The following is a 19,197-nucleotide window of genomic DNA, read 5'->3' on the forward strand; positions in this document are numbered from 1 at the left end:
GTATGTCATACTTTCAGTGGCATTGCATGACCAGTGTTCACGTGCGAGTCTAATAACAAGTGCTGGCAGACTATTCTATTGGAGTTGGGGAGAATTGTCACACCCGGGCCTGGTCCTGTCCTCACCTGATACCCATTATGTACATATCCCAGCAGAAATCATTAAGCAGGAACACTGACTGATTTTTTTTTACCCTCTTTTACATATGGATACTGAAATCAATTGTAGTGTCTTATAGTCGCCCCAATAATTGAACCTGATCTGTATGGTTCAATACCACATATACCATTGAGGGTGCTAATCCTAAAGTTTAAAAAAGATATTGCATTAAAATCCATCATTTTAATTAATCATCTTGATGAGCACAAAATCATCTTTCTTACTCCCAAAATAAATTTTAAAAAGAGAAATAAAAGACATTATAGAGCATCCTTAAAGCAAAAAAAAACCTACCTTTGCTTTCCAGCTGAATCTGGTATTCTTATCAAAAACCTCATGTGCTCCACCTCCATATTGTGCCAAGATTCTAAGCATGTGTCGATTTGCTGTCGATCTAATTGAAAAAAATACAGTAATTAAATGTTCCACAGTCATGATGCTGTGATGTATGCCATGTATTTCAGCCCATTGCGAACATTTACCACATGGAGAAAACTGAAGACACTAACCATGATTAAACAGAGAAATCTATAAAAATGTTGAGCAACTGGACTGTCTAGGGGGTGGAGAAGGAAGGGAAAAGAGGAGAGGCTTTGATAATATTCATCTTGCTATACCTGAGGTTTAAACCAGTCAGAAATGGAGGGAGGGTCTTTCTGAATGGATAAATTGAGATGGGCTGAATAGCCTCCCTCATCTGTAATTATCTTATGATCTATTTGTGACCAGCTCAAGAGTGGCATTTGGATAGGTCTCTTCACATTCGTTTATCTAGGGTATGGAATGCAAAGAGTATATAAAAGAAAGAAAATAGAAAATAAAAACACTGACAAATACACCAGTTGTAAGAGCATAAAACTGAGCACACCCTATCAAAAAACAATCTTGGGTTGGTTTCAAACATCTGAATCCTAGGTTGGAAGCCACAGAGCGACAGCTTTCTGGAACAAAGGACTGTAGCTACATTGTGAGGATAACAGCCTGGTGCTCATGATCACACCTATCTATCTACCACATTGACAAAGAAAGCATTTTGATGCATCAAATTAAATTTTTTAGAATTTTAAAAAACTTTATAAATAAATATAGAAAGTCCTTCTACAGTAGGAATATTTGTGAATTCAAGGGGAGGGTGCTCCCCCTGACTTTACCCCCCTCTCCACTTCTTTGGGATCCTCATTTGCCACTCATTGTTGCAATGTTGGACTGATAACCTACTCCATATGGAGCTGCCTCTCTCCCCATGTATTTGGGCAATGTTAGCATCCACTTGGCACATCCTCATAACATGTCTTTCTTTTATGGGAGCACTGGATATCACGAGCTTCCAGGTACAAAATGAACAAAATACTTAAAGTAAAACAGCTTCTATTCATTTGTAACCATCTGCTCATCCATGCCTTTGTTACCTCTGGACTTGACTATTCCAATGCTCTCCTGGCTGGGCTCCCATCTTCCACCCTCCATAAACTTGAGTTGATCCAAAATTCTGCTGCCTGTATCCTAACTCGCACCAAGTCCCGTTCACTCATCACTCCTGTGCTCGCTGACCTACATTGGCTCCAGGTCCGGCTCCTTGTTTTCAAATCCCTCCATGGCCTCGCCTCTTCCTATCTCTGTAATCTCTCTAGCCCTACAACCCTCCGAGATCTCTGCGTTCCTCCAATTCTGGCCTCTTGCGCATCCCCGATTTTAATTGCTCCACCATTTGCAGTCGTGCCTTCAGCCGCCTAGGCCCTAAGTTCTGAAATTCCCTCCCTGAACCTCTCCGCCTTGCTCCTTCTTTAAGATGGTCCTTAAAACCTACCTCTTTGACCAAGTTTTTGGTCACCTGTCCTAATATCTCATGTGGCTCTGTGTCAAATTTTGATTGAGAAGGCTCCTGTGAAGCGGCTTGGGACGTTTTACTACGTTAAAGGCGCTTTATAAATGCAAGTTGCTGTTGTTGTTGCTTCTTATCATCAAGACTTACCCAACACCACAAGTAAATATCCTGGTGTGTTTGACATTTTGGTGTACTGTCTTCAGTGTAAGAGCCTCATTCTGAATGTGCCCATCAGAAATCAAAAGGACATTGCGTATCCTTTTGGATGGGGCAAGCAAGTTCAGACTCAGCAATGGTCTCCAGAAATCCGTGTTTCCCATTGGCTTCTGTACTGACTTTAACAGAACATGAAAATTAAACCAATATTGGTTAACTAGAGCATTATTTGGACAATTGTTTGTTCCACGTTGTGTGCCTTTACATCTAGATTGTGAATCAAGTCCATGCTAGATAGCTAGTGAGAAGTAACTCCTCACAAATGCCTATGTTCTAATGAGGTAATCTGAAAGTAGCAACCAGCATGTTGTAGAAACTTTCCCAAATTCAAATGGGTATTGTGCACATTCCAACATCACTTTGTACTGATGTCTACAGCACCTGAAAGTGCAGGTTTTATTTTGGAGTAAAGGTCCTGAAGCCAATTAATGTCACCACCTTATGCTCTAATCAGTTCTACATTTCCCCCTCCCACTTTTCATCCCAGCATTACAATCATATTCAGACTTCTCCTAAATCAATGGAGATAAAAAGAAAAACTGAAGGCTAGAAATAAAAACAGAAAATGTTGGAGATGAACAGTAGGTTGATCAGCATCCAGGAGTGAATGTTTCAAGTGTGACCGTTCATCAGAATACTCCTAAATCAATATCCACTATTGGAGGTGAATTTCCTCTGATTGATAATTTTAGCTAAAAAGTTGGTGTCAGTATAAACCTGGAAATCTTGTTTGGTACTCATGCTGACATTTTGCTAAAATTATGGCGTGGAGGAATTCAACCCTATTGTCTCCACACAAACACAGACGATTCACTTTCAACGTCACTTTAGTTAGTTATTTTATATATAAGGTTTACATTTTTTTTTGTAATTTTCTTTTGATACCTTTCATTTTTTTAAAAAAAGTCAGCTTTGACTACAACCATACCTGTACAACTACTTAAAAAAAGCTGCTCCAAAGTATTACAAATCCTCATCTGTAAGTAAGTGTGAGTTATCCGCATTAAAGTTCAAGAGATATTTAGTAAGACTTATGGATGCACATGCGCTGATGAAGGGTCATAACTGAAGATTTAATCCATCATTCACTTTTCAGATGCTGAAACACCTGCTGTGCATGTTCTGCACATTCCATTTTTATTTTAAATATATATATTTATTAAATTATAAGTTGCAGGATCTGTTACCATTTCAACTCAGCAAACATTTGCTGGACAAATTTCCCATGATCTCTGGTGTGCACGTGAAGCACCATGTTATCAAATCAATAACTAGGCAATTTACTATCTTATTAACATATGCTCACTGTTGTTCAATGTATTTTAAGAGACTATTTATTCTGATTATTTTAAACTTTTAAATCTTAAAAAAAATAAAAACATGGAGTACACATAAAATGCCTACCAAAATAAAGTCATATGCAGTATTTACAGCATCTTCAGAATTTCTTTGTTGTGAACAGCGAAAGAGTTCTTTGTAACCTAAAATAGGAAAACATTAGAATAAGATTCTCACTGAACACAAAACACAATTCAGTTACATTTAATGTCAGGGACATTCAGCCACCGACCTTCGGGTAAGCGTACTCCAAGGCGGCCTTCGAGACACACGACAACGCAAAATTGTCGAGCAGAAATTGATAGCCAAGTTCCGCACCCATGAGGACGGCCTCAACCGGGATCTTGGGTTCATGTCACGCTACACGTAAGCCCACCAGCGAACAAAAGCTATCTGTTTTTAATATAACGTGTCATTTGCTGGCTTTCTCTGCCTTCCGGATGTTTCTGCCTCTCTCTCTCTCTGTTTTTTTTCCTGTTTGTTTTTTTTGTTGAATGTATATTCGGGGGTTCTGTAGGTGACACCTCTGTCTGAACATGGTGATTGCCTTGGCAACGGGCAGTTGCAGGGGCAGTCTGTAATCACCATGTATTGTTCTCTGATTTATAAATGCGTAGGCTTCGAGGAATTCCTGACATTTACCTGAGGAAGGAGGAAGCCTCCGAAAGCTTGTAGATTTCAAGTAAAATCGTTGGACTATAACTTGATGTTGTAAAATTGTTTACAATTGTCAACCCCAGTCCATCACCGGCATCTCCACATCACAGAAATCAATTAGGCAAGGATACTATTATTCCATTGCCCTGCTCCTGCTATGAAGACTGTAAAATTAGTAGAATCAATTTTTTCCCTCCTCTCTTGAAAGCATCGGGTGTCTCCTGTTGGGGTATGGTTCCATGTGCCTCAAACACCCTTCAGTGCCTTTGCCCTTTTTAAAGTGTGAACCTAGACAGTAAGGCCTGGATTTTTACTCCGAGTAGTGGAGAGCGCAGGGAAGAGGGTGGGGGGCTGGAGGATTTTGGGAAGGGAAACCCAAAAGTATGGGTTTCCTCGGTGTCCTGGCGATTTTGACGTCAGGACGTCTTTTAAATTTTTTCAGCAGATCTCCTGCATGCCAGCCAGTCAGGGAAAGCATCCGGGAAGTAGATGCCAGGTAAGTCAGACATTGGGGTGGTTGGGGCCGGACCTCAGGGAGGGGGGTTGGAGCTGTGGATAAATTAGGGGGTCGGAGGCGTTGTGGGAGGGGCCGTGGATAGATCAGGGAGTCGGGGACATTGGGGGGGGCAGCCGATCGCGTGTGTCGGATCGCAGCAGGTAAGCTTGTTGGGCCTGGAGGAAACACTCCTGCTCCTCTTGACCCACAAGCAGTGCAATAAAGGCACTCAGCTATTGATCTGGGCCTTCTCGCCTCCTCTTACATGGCGAAAATCAGAACGCCCAGGAATCCTGGCCCCGAGGAATTAAAAATAAAAAAGCTATTAAAATGGAGGCATGTAGCCTCCTTAAAAGATTTTACTGACCAACCCGCCTCCTGAGAGCCGGTTGGTTGCCCACCCCCTGACCTGCCTCCTTTAAAACTGGAAATGGACGGATTGGAGGTGAGTTGGGGTCAGGTTTTACATTTTTACCTTCCCACTTGCCCCCAACCCACCCATCCTTGGGGGCTAAAATTACCCTCTAAATGTCAACAGACCATGGAGGTACCATGCCTGAGTATGATCCTGTCATCATTTGATGTCTACAGGTATACTTTCCAGCAGGAGTCGCTAAATAGTAATCTGGAGCAGAAACACTGGATGATTTGTTCCTACAACACCCCACCCAAACTGAAGAGCACTGTAGCCAACTGTAGCACCCAATGCTCTTCTGAAGTGATTAAGGCTGCAGCACCACTGATCTTGACCAGTTTTTGCAAAATACAATATGTAGTCAACAGATCACAGTTCTACTGCCCACTGCACACATTCAGGTTGCACTGAAGTCAGCGATAAAAGAATTCTCTGCAAGCACGCTTGGACGCACGCAAATAGCTCCACTCCCAGCTGTTAATTTTTAGATGTTAGGAAACAGTGTATGGGAGGGTCTACTTTTTCATAATATTAAAAGGATTTCATACAAAGTTTTGAAGGTTCCCAGGTGCCCAATGGACTGCTTGGGTACTTTTATGATGCAGCTTTTCATTGCACTGGAGCTATACTGCAGGTGGTATGAAGTCAAACCAGCATGACACAGCCTCCTGGTGAGGGTCTCACACTGCTTGGTTTTAGTATGCTTAGGAGTAAGATCAGGATTTGCACCCTTAATCATTTACTAATCATGCAGCCTTATGTGTTTTATAACCTCAAGCTATTATTACTTCTTATAAAATGGAATATATTAAATATGATCATATCACAATAAAATAAGGATGATGAAAAGCAATTATTTTACAAACCTGTGCCAAAGGTAATGACATTGAATCTGCAGGTGGTTGGAAGGTATTTTAGTATAAGAAGTGCTACCTTCTTGGCCTGTTCAAAAGCTAAGCCCCTCATGGAGTAGGAACAATCCAAACAAATGATAGCCTCACAGTCAGAGAGCGTACCCACATCAAACTCTGGATAAAATGCCAGCATACAGGCCTGGGAGAAAACATAGCAAGAGAACTTGGCTTCAGTAAGATTTTTAAGTTTTAATAAATACATTTTTCACACATTGTACAGAAAATAAATAGAGTAAGTTTTGTGCCAAATAGTCAACAGAAATTGTCACTGGTTCTTGTGTCTTGCTGAACAGTTCTTAGCGAATTACAAAGTGACACTACCCAACAATCAATGCTTTTTCTTAGTCTCATGCAACATTTGCTATTTTCTGTGGAAATGATAGGTGAACAATGGTGAAGTTCATTGGGTATTTCAACAAACAGAGCTACAGAACAGTTGGATGCTGTTTGACATATATGAGCTGAAAACTCTATTCTACAGTGTGGTTGGCAGATTGTTAGAATTGATGGCATTTTAGACCTAATTCTGTGTTAACATATCAGTATTTCAAATGTTAATCCTTACTGTTTTTCAAACAATAAATATCTGCACTTAGTGGGTACAGTAGCATAGTGGTTATGTTACTGGACTAGTAATCCAGAGGCCTGGACTAAAATCCAGAGTCATGAGTTCAAATCCCGCCACGGCAGCTGGCGAATTTAAATTCAGTTAATTAATTAAATTCAATTAACTAAATAAAAATCTGGAATTAAAATATTAGTATCAGTAATGATGGCCATGAAACTACCGGATTGTCGTAAAAACCCATCTGGTTCACTAATGTCCTTACCCGGTCTGGTCTATATGTGACTCCAGACCCACAGCAATGTGGTTGATTCTTAATTGCCTTCTGAAATGGCCTAGCAAGCCACTCAGTTGTAAATCTCGCTACGAAAAGTCATAATAAGAATAAAACTAGACGGACCACTAGGCACCGGACACAACAACGGCAAACCAAGCCCAGTCGACCCTGCAAGGTCCTCCTTACTAACATCTGGGGACTTGTGCCAAAATTGGGACAGCTGTCCCACAGACTAGTGAAGCAACAGCCTGACATAGCCATACTCACAGAATCATACCTTTCAGCCAACGTCCCAGACTCCTCCATCACCATCCCTGGGTATGTCCTCTCCCACCGGCAGGACAGACCCACGAGAGGTGGCGGTACAGTGAGGAGGGAGTGGCCCTGGGAGTCCTCAACATTGACTCTGGACCCCATGAAATCTCATGGCATCAGGTCAAACATGGGCAAGGAAACCTCCTGCTGATTACCACCTACCGTCCTCCCTCAGCTGATGAATCAGTCCTCCTCCATGTTGAGCACCACTTGGAGGAAGCACTGAGGTCAAGTAAGTTCTGAGCAAGGGCACAAAATGTGCTCTGGGTGGGGGACTTCAATGTCCATCACCAAACTACTGACCGAGCTGGCCGAGTCCTGAAGGACACAGCAGCCAGACTGGGCCTGCGGCAGGTGGTGAGCGAACCAACACGAGGGAAAAACTTACTTGACCTCGTCCTCACCAATCTACCTGTCGCAAATACATCTGTCCATGAAGATAGATGAGGGCTGTGCAGTAGACGTGGTCTACATGGACTTCAGCAAAGCATTTGACAAGGTACCGCATGGTAGGTTGTTACATAAGGTTAAATCTCATGGGATCCAAGGTGAGGTAGCCAATTGGATACAAAATTGGCTTGACGACAGAAGACAGAGGGTGGTTGTAGAGGGTTGTTTTTCAAACTGGATGCCTGTGTCCAGCGGTGTGCCTCAGGGATCGGTGCTGGGTCCGCTGTTATTTGTTATTTATATTAATGATTTGGATGAGAATTTAGGAGGCATGGTTAGTAAGTTTGCAGATAACACCAAGATTGGTGGCATTGTGGACAGTGAAGAAGGTTATCTGGGATTGCAACGGGATCTTGATCAATTGGGCCAGTGGGCCGATGAATGGCAGATGGAGTTTAATTTAGATAAATGTGAGGTGATGCATTTTGGTAGATCGAATCGGGCCAGGACCTACTCCGTTAATGGTAGGGCGTTGGGGAGAGTTATAGAACAAAGAGATCTGGGAGTACAGATTCATAGCTCCTTGAAAGTGGAGTCACAGGTGGATAGGGTGGTGAAGAAGGCATTCAGCATGCTTGGTTTCATTGGTCAGAACATTGAATGCAGGAGTTGGGATGTCTTGTTGAAGTTGTACAGGGCATTGGTGAGGCCACACTTGGAGTACTGTGTACAGTTCTGGTCACCCTATTATAGAAAGGATATTATTAAACTAGAAAGAGTGCAGAAAAGATTTACTAGGATGCTACCGGGACTTGATGGTTTGACTTACAGGGAGAGGTTAGACAGACTGGGACTTTTTTCCCTGGAGAGTAGGAGGTTAAGGGGTGATCTTATAGAAGTCTATAAAATAATGAGGGGCATAGATAAGGTCGATAGTCAAAATCTTTTCCCAAAGGTAGGGGAGTCTATAACGAGGGGGCATAGATTTAAGGTGAGAGGGGAGAGATACAAAAGGGTCCAGAGGGGCAATTTTTTCACTCAAAGGGTGGTGAGTGTCTGGAACGAGCTGCCAGAGGCAGTAGTAGAGGCGGGTACAATTTTGTCTTTTAAAAAGCATTTGGACAGTTACATGGGTAAGATGGGTATCGAGGGATATGGGCCAAGTGCAGGCAATTGGGACTAGCTTAGTGGTATAAACTGGGCGACATGGACATGTTGGGCCGAAGGGCCTGTTTCTATGTTGTAACTTCTATGATTCTATGAGTATTGGTAGGAGTGACCACCACACAGTCCTCGTGGAGATGAAGTCCTGTCTTCGCACTGAGGACACCATCCAACGTGTTGTGTGGCATTACCACCGTGCTAAATGGGATAGATTCAGAACAGATCTAGCAGCTCAAAACTGGGCATCCATGAGGCGCTGTAGGCCATCAGCAGCAGCAGAATTGTATTCCAGCACAATCTGTAACCTCATGGCCCAGCATATTCCTCATTCTACCATTACCAACAACCCAGGGGATCAACCCTGGTTCAATGAGGAGTGTAGAAGAGTATGCCAGGAGCAGCACCAGGCATACCTAAAAATGAGGTGCCAACCTGGTGAAGCTACAACTCAGGACTACATGCATGCTAAACAGCGGAAGCAACATGCTATAGACAGAGCTAAGCGATTCCACAACCAACGGATCAGATCAAAGCTCTGCAGTCCTGCCACATCCAGTCGTGAATGGTGGTGGACAATTAAACAACTAGCGGGAGGAGGAGGCTCTGCAAACATCCCCATCCTCAATGATGGCGGAGTCCAGCATGTGAGTGCAAAAGACAAGGCTGAAGCATTTGCAACCATCTTCAGCCAGAAGTGCCGAGTGGATGATCCATCTCGGCCTCCTCCCGATATCCCAACCATCACAGAAGCCAGTCTTCAGCCAATTCGATTCACCCCACGTGATATCAAGAAATGGCTGAGTGCACTGGATACAGCAAAGGCTATGGGCCCCGACAACATCCCAGCTGCAGTGCTGAAGACTTGTGCTCCAGAACTAGCCGTGCCTCTAGCCAAGCTGTTCCAGTACAGCAACAACACTGGCATCCACCCGACAATGTGGAAAATTGCCCAGGTATGTCCTGTCCACAAAAAGCAGGACAAATCCAATCCGGCCAATTACCGCCCCATCAGTCTACTCTCAATCATCAGCAAAGTGATGGAAGGTGTCGTCGACAGTGCTATCAAACGGCACTTACTCACCAATAACCTGCTCACCGATGCTCAGTTTGGGTTCCGCCAGGACCACTTGGCTCCAGACCTCATTACAGCCTTGGTCCAAACATGGACAAAAGAGCTGAATTCCAGAGGTGAGGTGAGAGTGACTGCCCTTGACATCAAGGCAGCATTTGACCGAGTGTGGCACCAAGGAGCCCTAGTAAAATTGAAGTCCATGGGAATCAGGGGGAAAACTCTCCAGTGGCTGGAGTCATACCTAGCACAAAGGAAGATGGTAGTGGTTGTTGGAGGCCAATCATCTCCCCCAGGACATTGCTGCAGTAGTTCTTCAGGGCAGTGTCCTCGGCCTAACCATTTTCAGCTGCTTCATCAATGACCTTCCCTCCATCATAAGGTCAGAAATGGGGATGTTCGCTGATGACTGCACAGTGTTCAGTCCCATTCGCAACCCCTCAAATAATAAAGCAGTCCGAGCCCGCATGCAGCAAGACCTGGACAACATCCAGGCTTGGGCTCATAAGTGGCAAGTAACATTCGCGCCAGATAAGTGCCAGGCAATGACCATCTCCAACAAGAGAGAGTCTAACCACCTCCGCTTGACATTCAACGGCATTACCATCACCGAATACCCCACCATCAACATCCTGGGGGTCACCATTGACCAGAAACTTAACTGGACCAGCCTTATAAATACTGTGGCTACGAGAGCAGGTCAGAGGCTGGGTATTCTGCGGCGAGTGACTCACTTCCTGACTCCCTAAAGCCTTTCCACCATCTACAAGGCACAAGTCAGGAGTGTGATGGAATACTCTCCACTTGCTTGGATGAGTGCAGCTCCAACAACACTCAAGAAGCTCGACAGCATCCAAGATAAAGCAGCCCGCTTGATTGGCACCCCATCCACCACCCTAAACATTCACTCCCTTCACCACCGGCGCACTGTGGCTGCAGTGTGTACCATCCACAGGATGCACTGCAGCAACTTGCCAAGGCTTCTTTGACAGCACCTCCCAAACCCCCGACCTCTACCACCAAGAAGGACAAGAGCAGCAGGCACATGGGTACAACACCACCTGCACGTTCCCCTCCAAGTCACACACCATCCCGACTTCATTGTCGCTGAGTCAAAATCCTGGAACTCCCTTCCTAACAGCACTGTTGGAGAACTGTCACCACACGGACTGCAGCAGTTCAAGAAGGCGGCTCACCAGCACCTTCTCAAGGGCAATTAGGGATGGGCAATATATGCCGGCCTCGCCAGCGACACCCACATCCCATGAACGAATAATAAAAAAAAAACTAAGGAAAAACATTAAAAATATGTGCCCAGAAATGACTTGCCAATATTACCAGATGCATGCTAAACACACTAATCAGAAATTCTTTTCTCTGCTACTTTAGTGGAGTATGAAACAATTTAAATAAACAATTTCTAGGTTATGGTTACTGGCTCCTCTAATGTGATTTCTTCCAATAAATAGCTAAACCAGGAAACTCCCAAGTTCTGGAAAGGGAAAGCAAATAGGGTTTTAGGTTATGTTGTTAGGACCATCAGGTACAAAAGGAAGACTAATATGTTAGGCTATCTAAGGTACTAGTACATCTTCACTTGACAGTACTGTGTCCAGTTTTGGTCCCTGCACATGGTGAAGACATTGAGACTCTAGCAGTTGTGAACAGCCATTTTATGCGGTAAATGACTAAACATTATACCAAGAAATTGTGTGAATATTTAAAAAATAACAAGGGGTAATTTTAATACCATTAACTGACAACTTCTGGCACCAGTATAAAACCTGTGCAGAAAACTGTATGGGGCTGTTAATGGGGAGAAATCTGGCATTCCTGATCAGTTATACTACTACTTGGGCATTACCGATCAGAAAACCTACTGTATTGATTCAATTGTATTTGGCTGAACACTGCATGTTTAGATTAGATTGAGGATACTTTTACAAAATATGCTAACAGACAGGGCCAGTCACTACATTATGTAAGCAGCAACAGTCAAGTATCTCATCTGTATGAGCAAAGCTTAAAAGTTTTTAGAAAAACAAAAAGGACGGAACTGAAGTCCCACATCCCTGGAATCATTCTAGTAAATCTCTTCTGCATCCTCCCTAAAGTGCCGTGCCCAGAACTGGACGCAATACTCCAGTTGTGGCCGAACCAGTGTTTTATAAAGGGTCATCATGACTTCCATACCTTTGTACTCTATGCCTCTATTTATAAAGCCCAGGATCCTGTATGCTTTTTTAACCTCTTTCTCAACCTGCCCTGCCACCTTCAATGATTTGTCCACATATACCCCCAGATCTCTCTCTTCCTACCAAAATGTATCACTTCGCATTTTTCTGCGTTAAATTTCATCTGCCACGTGTCCGCCCATGCCACCAGCGTGTCTATAGCCTCTTGAAGTCTATCACTATCCTCCTCATTGTTTACTACCCTTCCAAGTTTTGTGTCATCTGCAAATTTTGAAATTGTGCCCTGTACACCCAAATCATTAATATATATATCAAGAAAAGCAGTGGTCCCAGCACTGACCCCTGGGAAACACCACTGTACACCTCCCTCCAGTCAGAAAAACAATGGTTCACCACTACTCTCTGTTTCCTGTCTCTTAGCCAATTCTGTATCCATGTTGCTATTGCCCCCTTTATTCCATGGGCCGCCACCTTGATGATAAGCCTACCATGTGGCACTTTATCAAATGCCTTTTGAATGTCCATATACACCACATCAACTGCATTGCCCTCATCTACCCTCTCTGTTACCTCATCCAAAAACTCTATCTTGTTAGTTAAACACGATTTGCCTTTAACAAATCCATGCTGGCTTTCCCTAATCAATCCACACTTGTCCAAGTGACTGTTAATTCTGTCCTGGATTATCATTTCTAAAAGTTTCCCCACCACTGAGGTTAAACTGACTGGCCCATTGTTGCCGGGTTTATCTGTACACCCTTTTTTGAACAAGTGTGTAACATTCACAATTCTCCAGTTCTTTGGCACCACCCCCGTATCTACAGATGTTTGGAAGATTATGGCCAGTACCTCCACAATTTCCACTCTTACTTCCATCAGCAACCTAGGATGAATCCCATCCGGACCGGGTGACTTATCTACTTTAAGTACAGCTAACCTTTCAAGTACCTCTTCTTTATCAATTTTTAGCCCATCCAGTATCTCAACTACAACTTCCTTCACTGAGACTGTGGCAGCATCTTTTTCCTTGGTAAAGACAGATCCAAAGTACTCTTTTAGTACCTCAGCCATTCCCTCTACCTCTATGACAACTAAAGAGGTAAGGGACAGTATAAGACATAAGGAAAGGACATACAAAAAGGCAAAAATTGGCACAGATCCTGGCAAATGGGAAAGATACAAAGATCAACAAAGGGTCACAAAACAGTTAGTAAGAGCTACAAAAAGAGAGTATGAAAAGAAACTTGCAAGGGATATCAAAACCAATACGAAGAACTTTTATAGTTACATTAGGAAAAAGAGGATGGTCAGGAGCAGTGTTGGCTCCTTAAAAACTGAAAGTGGGGATATTGTCATTGACAATGGGGAAATGGCGGACATGTTGAATAATTACTTTGCATCAGTACTTACAGTAGAAAAAGAGGATAGCATGCCGAAAACTAATATTGAATCGGGGACAGGGACTTGATAAAATTAACATAAGTAAAGCAACAGTAATGAAGAAAATAATAGCACGAAAGAGTGACAAATCCCCAGGACCAGATGCTTTCCATCCCAGGGTTTTAAAGGAAGTAGGTGAGCACATTGCAGATGCCCTAACTATAATCTTTCAAAGTTCTCTCGATTCAGGAACTGTCCCTCTAGATTGAAAAATTGCACATGTCACTCTGCTTTTTAAGAAAGGAGAGGGAAACCAGGGAATTATAGACCAATTAGCCTAACATCTGTTGTGGGGAAAATGCTGGAGTCTATTATTAAGGATGGAGTGACTGAACACCTCAAGAATTTTCAGTTAATCAGGGAGAGCCAGCATGGATTTGTGAAAGGTAGGTCGGCCTGACAAACCTGATTGAATTTTTTGAAGAGGTGACTAAAGTAGTGGACAGGGGAATGTCAATGGATGTTATTTATATGGACTTCCAGAAGGCATTTGATAAGGTCCCACATAAGAGATTGTTAGCTAAGATAGAAGCCCATGGAATCGAGGGAAAAGTACAGACTTGGTTAGGAAGCTGGCTGAGCGAAAGGTGACAGAGAGTAGGGATAATGGGTAGGTACTCACATTGGCAGGATGTGACTAGTGGAGTCCCACAGGGATCTGTCTTGGGGCCTCAATTATTCACAATATTTATTAACGACTTAGATGAAAGCATTAAAAGTCTTATATCTAAGTTTGCCGATGACACAAAGATTGGTGGCATTGTAAGCAGTGTAGATGAAAACATAAAATTACAAAGCGATATTGATAGATTAGGTGAATGGGCAAAACTGTGGCAAATGGAATTCAATGTAGACAAATGTGAGGTCATCCACTCTGGATCAAAAAAGAATAGAACAAGGTATTTTCTAAATGGTAAAAAGTTAAAAACAGTGGATGTCCAAAGGGAACTAGGGGTTCAGGTACATAGATCATTGAAGTGTCATGAACAGGTGCAGAAAATAATCAATAAGGCTAATGGAGTACTGTGAGCAGTTCTGGGCACCGCACCTTCGGAAGGACATATTGGCCTTGGAGGGAGTGCAGCGTAGGTTTACTAGAATGATACCCGGACTTCAAGGGTTAAGTTACGAGGAGAGATTACACAAATTGGGGTTGTATTCTCTGGAGTTTCGAAGGTTAAGGGGTGATCTGATCGAAGTTTGTAAGATATTAAGGGGAACAGATAGGGTGGATAGAGAGAAACTATTTCCGCTGGTTGGGGATTCTAGGAGTAAGGGGCACAGTCTAAAAATTAGAGCCAGACCTTTCAGGAGCGAGATTAGAAAACATTTCTACAAACAAAGGGTGGTAGAAGTTTGGAACTCTCTTCTGCAAACGGCAATTGATACTAGCTCAATTGCTAAATTTAAATCTGAGATAGATAGATTTTTGGCAACCAAAGGTATTAAGGGATATGGGCCAAAGGCGGGTGTATGGAGTTAGATTACAGATCAGCCTTGATCTTATCAAATGGCGGAGCAGGCACGAGGGGCTGAATGGCCTACTCCTGTTCCTATGAGTAGATCTCCTTTATGGTTCCTAATAGGCCCCACCCCTCCTCTTACTACCCGTTTACTGTTTACATGCCTGTAGAAGACTTTTGGATTCCCTTTTATGTTGGCTGCCAGTCTATTCTCATACTCTCTCTTTGCCCCTCTTATTTCCTTTTTCACTTTTCCTCTGAACTTTCTATATTCTTCCTGGTTCTCACTTGTGTTATCAACCAGACATCTGTCTTTCGCCCCTATTTTCCATTTCATCTTACTCACTATCTCTTTTGTCATCCAGGGAGATCTGGCCTTAGTTGCCCTACCTTTCTGCCTTGTGGGAATGTGCCAAGATTGTACCCGAACCATCTCCTCCTTAAAGACCGCCCACTGTTCAATTACAGTTTTGCCTGCCAATCTTTGATTCCAATTTACCCGGGCCTGATCTGTTCTCATGCCATTGAAATTGACCCTCCTCCAATTGAGTATTTTTACTTTAGAGTGGTCCGTGTCCTTTTCCATAGCTATTCTAAACCTTATGATACTATGATCGCTGTTTCCTAAACATTCTCCCACTGACACTTGCTCCACTTGGCCCACCTCATTCTCTAGAACCAAGTCCGGCAATGCCTCCTTCCTTGTCAGGCTGGAAACGTACTGGTTAAAAAAGTTATCCTGAACACATTTCAAAAATTCCTCCCCTTTTCTTCAGTATAAATTCAAAACAATCAATTACACATATTGTGGCATTAATGTGCCATAATCGAGTCACCTTCTTTGCTTAAAGCTCGCCAACTACAGATACTGAAGGAGGTCACAAATCGTACCTGACTGTCTTTTTCTGGATTGTTCTCCACCCACATTCTAGGGGCATGAATTTCAGCCAATAAAATCAGTAGCTGGAAACCAGTTCCTAGACAACTGTTCTGCTCCACGGAGACTACAGCCGTACAGTCTGTCCGCTGAAGAACAGAGTTATACAATGAGAAATTCTGACTCAACATGTCATTTAAATTAAAACAGTACTCACAGACACCCGGTAAAGCAAAGAGCAGAAAAAAAAGGATTATTACCTTTATTTTGATGTTGTGCGTTGGAGAACTGATTTCCTTTATCTCATATGGCATCTCAACGGACAAGTTAATTGACAAACCACTTCATATAAAATAAAAAGTATAGTATTTACTAAATCTTTACCGTGGTACTTTTAGAAAGCAGTTAAAGTGCAGCTGTTTCATATTTACAGGATAATAATTAAAATGTTACACCATTTTAATTGAATAAAGGTTACTTTATCTCATCTTCTATTTGGACAAATTAGAACTAATACGACAGTCATTTTGTGCTACTGCAAATTGATTTTAGACGTAGTGCTGGAAAATGTGCAGTTTAATTGAAGCCAAACTGGCATTGGGTATGAATCCACTTGAAGAAAAAGATTTAATCTTAAAAAAGTTTGAAAGTGGTCAGCTGAGTAGCTTTTAAGTTTTTAATGTTAGAAAAGAGCGATGTGCCGCTGAGCTATACTGACCAAGAAGGTTCCAGAACCTCAGTCTGTGCTCAGTTAGCTGACCTCAACTGGGGAGCAATAAAGATGCTACAACTAGTCTCAACCTTGGGCCAGATTTGGTGGGGGGGGGGGGGGGGGGGGGGGGGAGGGGCGGCGGAAATTAGCTAAGGTTCCTGATTCTATCCAGTGACCTTATCAGGAAAGTGGTCACATTGAACATCAAATGAAGTTTAGTCTGATGTACACCCAAGAGAATAGTTCACCAGCACTCACTATTTAGGCAGAGGAGGGAAGAAAATTGGAGGGGAAAAGAAAGCTGCGAGTACCAGTCTGCTCTTCATTAACATTAAAGTTCACTGGCATCTGCACATGTTTAAGTACACATGCACAGTACTTTGCCTAGTTGACAAGATTGTAGAGTTGGCAGTACAACACAGTGTTACCACCTTGTACTGCTCTAAAGCAGCATAAAGGTGGTATTAGTGAAAATACACACAAACTGCTTAATACACACATAATATTTGTAACATCACATGAAAAGAGAAATGCAAAATTTAATTTACAAATTACTTCTTAAAAATAAACATTTCTGGCAAAGCACACAAGACCTAATGAAGGATCCAATTGCAAAATCTCTGCCAGATGCAATATCCTTCAGCTTTAAGTTACTTTTATTTGGCCAAATATCTTTTCTGCCCCTTCACTACAAGCATATTATCATTCAATATGTGTATCGCATTCTACCTAACCTCATATTTACATTTATTTTGGTTGAACTCATCTGCATCTAGCCTGTCCAGGTCCCCATGGATTATTGCATATTCCTTACTGCGTCAACTGCAAACTTAGACACCTTGGATAATAATCCATTTACTAAGATATTTATAAAAACTATTGTAAACAATTTTACAACACCAAGTTATAGTCCAGCAATTTTATTTTAAATTCACAAGCTTTCGGAGATTTCCTCCTCCGAAAGCTTGTGAATTTAAAATAAAATTGCTGGACTATAACTTGGTGTTGTAAAATTGTTTACAATTGTCAACCCCAGTCCATCACCGGCATCTCCACATTATAAAAACTATAAACAGCTGCCTGAACACTGATTTTTATGGAACTGCACTGGCAAACATTTCCGCATGTACTACCACCCTTTTGTTGTCCATCTTGCAGCCTCGTATCAATCCAGTCTTCTACTTTGCTATCTATTGTATGGTCATGCACTTTGTAAATCAATCAGTTCAATCACATCTCACTGAAAGTTATTAACATTATAGGACACTCAAAATATCATTAGATTATGAACTAGGCTGTGAATAGTCAGAAAGGAAGAAATAAAGAAAATATCCATGGCATCCACACAATTTGGCCAAACCTCTGAACCTGTTAGCTGTAACATTACAAAATGCAACTTAAGATAGCAAAACAAAAGACATAACCAGAAATTCACCACAAGCAGTTAAAAACCTATAACCTAACAATAATAATAAAATGTAATAATAAAGTGTAATAATAATAAAGTGTAATAATAATAAAGTGTAATAATAAAGTGTAATAATAAAGGCCACCGAATAATAATATTCGGTGGCCTTTTTAGGTGACACCTTTCTGTCTGCTCACTGTGATTGCCTTGGCAACGGGCAGTAATCACCAGGCTTTGTTCTGTGATCTTAAAATGCAAAGGATTCGAAATTGTCTTTTCCACACTGCCTGAGGAAGGGGAAAGCCCCCGAAAGCTTGTGGGATTAAAAATAAAATCGTTGGACTATAACTTGGTGTTGTAAAATTGTTTACAATAATAATAAACATCAGCTGCCTCAAGGCAAAATGGATATTGCAAACTGCACATTAAACCACAAAGAAACCCTGCTCACTTTCCCTCCTTTCCAAAAGAGGACAGGCACTAAAACTACAACTGACTGAATACATTCAGTACAGTGTGTTGCTTAACATAATGCTTAGTTCTGCTTCAGGTGTCTGACAACTGGAATGAAGTGCATGATTCTGCAGGTGGTTGTAGTGAAACATTTACCAATGTGCTAAAGACATCACTTAAAGAAAACATTTATCTTGTCAGACTTGATATTTCCTTCCATCACATTTTCTCCTTTTATCTCCTGAAGATGGTGAGTTATGATGTGATCATTTTTGTAGGTGTCAGGGCCCTCCAGTACATTGTCTTAGTGACCATCCTTCATGAGCTTGGACAACGAATGCCGGCAGCCTATTCAACCACCCACAATGGGGGTGGAGGAAGAAAGAGGGTGAGCATCACAGCTGAGCCTGATTCCATCCTCATTCAATGCCCACATTCTTGCACTTTCCAGCAAGGATCACTAGATAGTGATCAGGAGTAACAGTCCTGACTGATTTTCCCCCTTTCTAATCCAGGGACACAAAGCCAATTGTACACCTACACCTTTGCCTAACTGATATCAATGAACTCAGCACAGACAAGGGATCAAACCTGGGACTGAAAATGATCCTCAATGCACTTCTATAAACTTGTACCTGGTAGAACTGAGGAGATTTCACACATTCTTATTCTGCCAATTGCTGTCGACGGCCGTTACACAAGGTTGCTGACAATGGCACATCTCCAGAGCATGAGTAGTCCATGTGGCTCATACATCATTTATCCACTTAGTGGCCTAGAAATTAGATTGCGGTGCACTTGTTTTACAGGTATAAAATGGGCGGCTAAGGATCCAATATGGCAGGCGGC

At 42.3% G+C, this 19,197-nt stretch overlaps 1 protein-coding gene across 4 annotated transcripts in view; it reads right to left on the bottom strand.

The window, feature by feature from the left end:
- The window catches only part of parp4 (poly (ADP-ribose) polymerase family, member 4), a 108,892-nt gene that overhangs the window by 33,561 nt on the left and 56,134 nt on the right, over positions 1 to 19,197 (bottom strand). For all 4 annotated transcript variants that reach the window (XM_067986101.1, XM_067986102.1, XM_067986100.1 and 1 more), the window contains 6 exons: positions 16,036 to 16,117; positions 15,790 to 15,924; positions 5,973 to 6,159; positions 3,605 to 3,681; positions 2,132 to 2,319; positions 454 to 553 (listed from right to left, as the gene is read on the bottom strand). In XM_067986101.1, coding sequence (XP_067842202.1) covers positions 454 to 553; positions 2,132 to 2,319; positions 3,605 to 3,681; positions 5,973 to 6,159; positions 15,790 to 15,924; positions 16,036 to 16,117 — 769 coding nt within the window. The remainder of the gene's footprint in view (positions 1 to 453; positions 554 to 2,131; positions 2,320 to 3,604; positions 3,682 to 5,972; positions 6,160 to 15,789; positions 15,925 to 16,035; positions 16,118 to 19,197) is intronic.

The sequence above is a fragment of the Heptranchias perlo genome, chromosome 6 (assembly GCF_035084215.1).
Source record: "Heptranchias perlo isolate sHepPer1 chromosome 6, sHepPer1.hap1, whole genome shotgun sequence".
NCBI lineage: Eukaryota > Metazoa > Chordata > Chondrichthyes > Hexanchiformes > Hexanchidae > Heptranchias > Heptranchias perlo.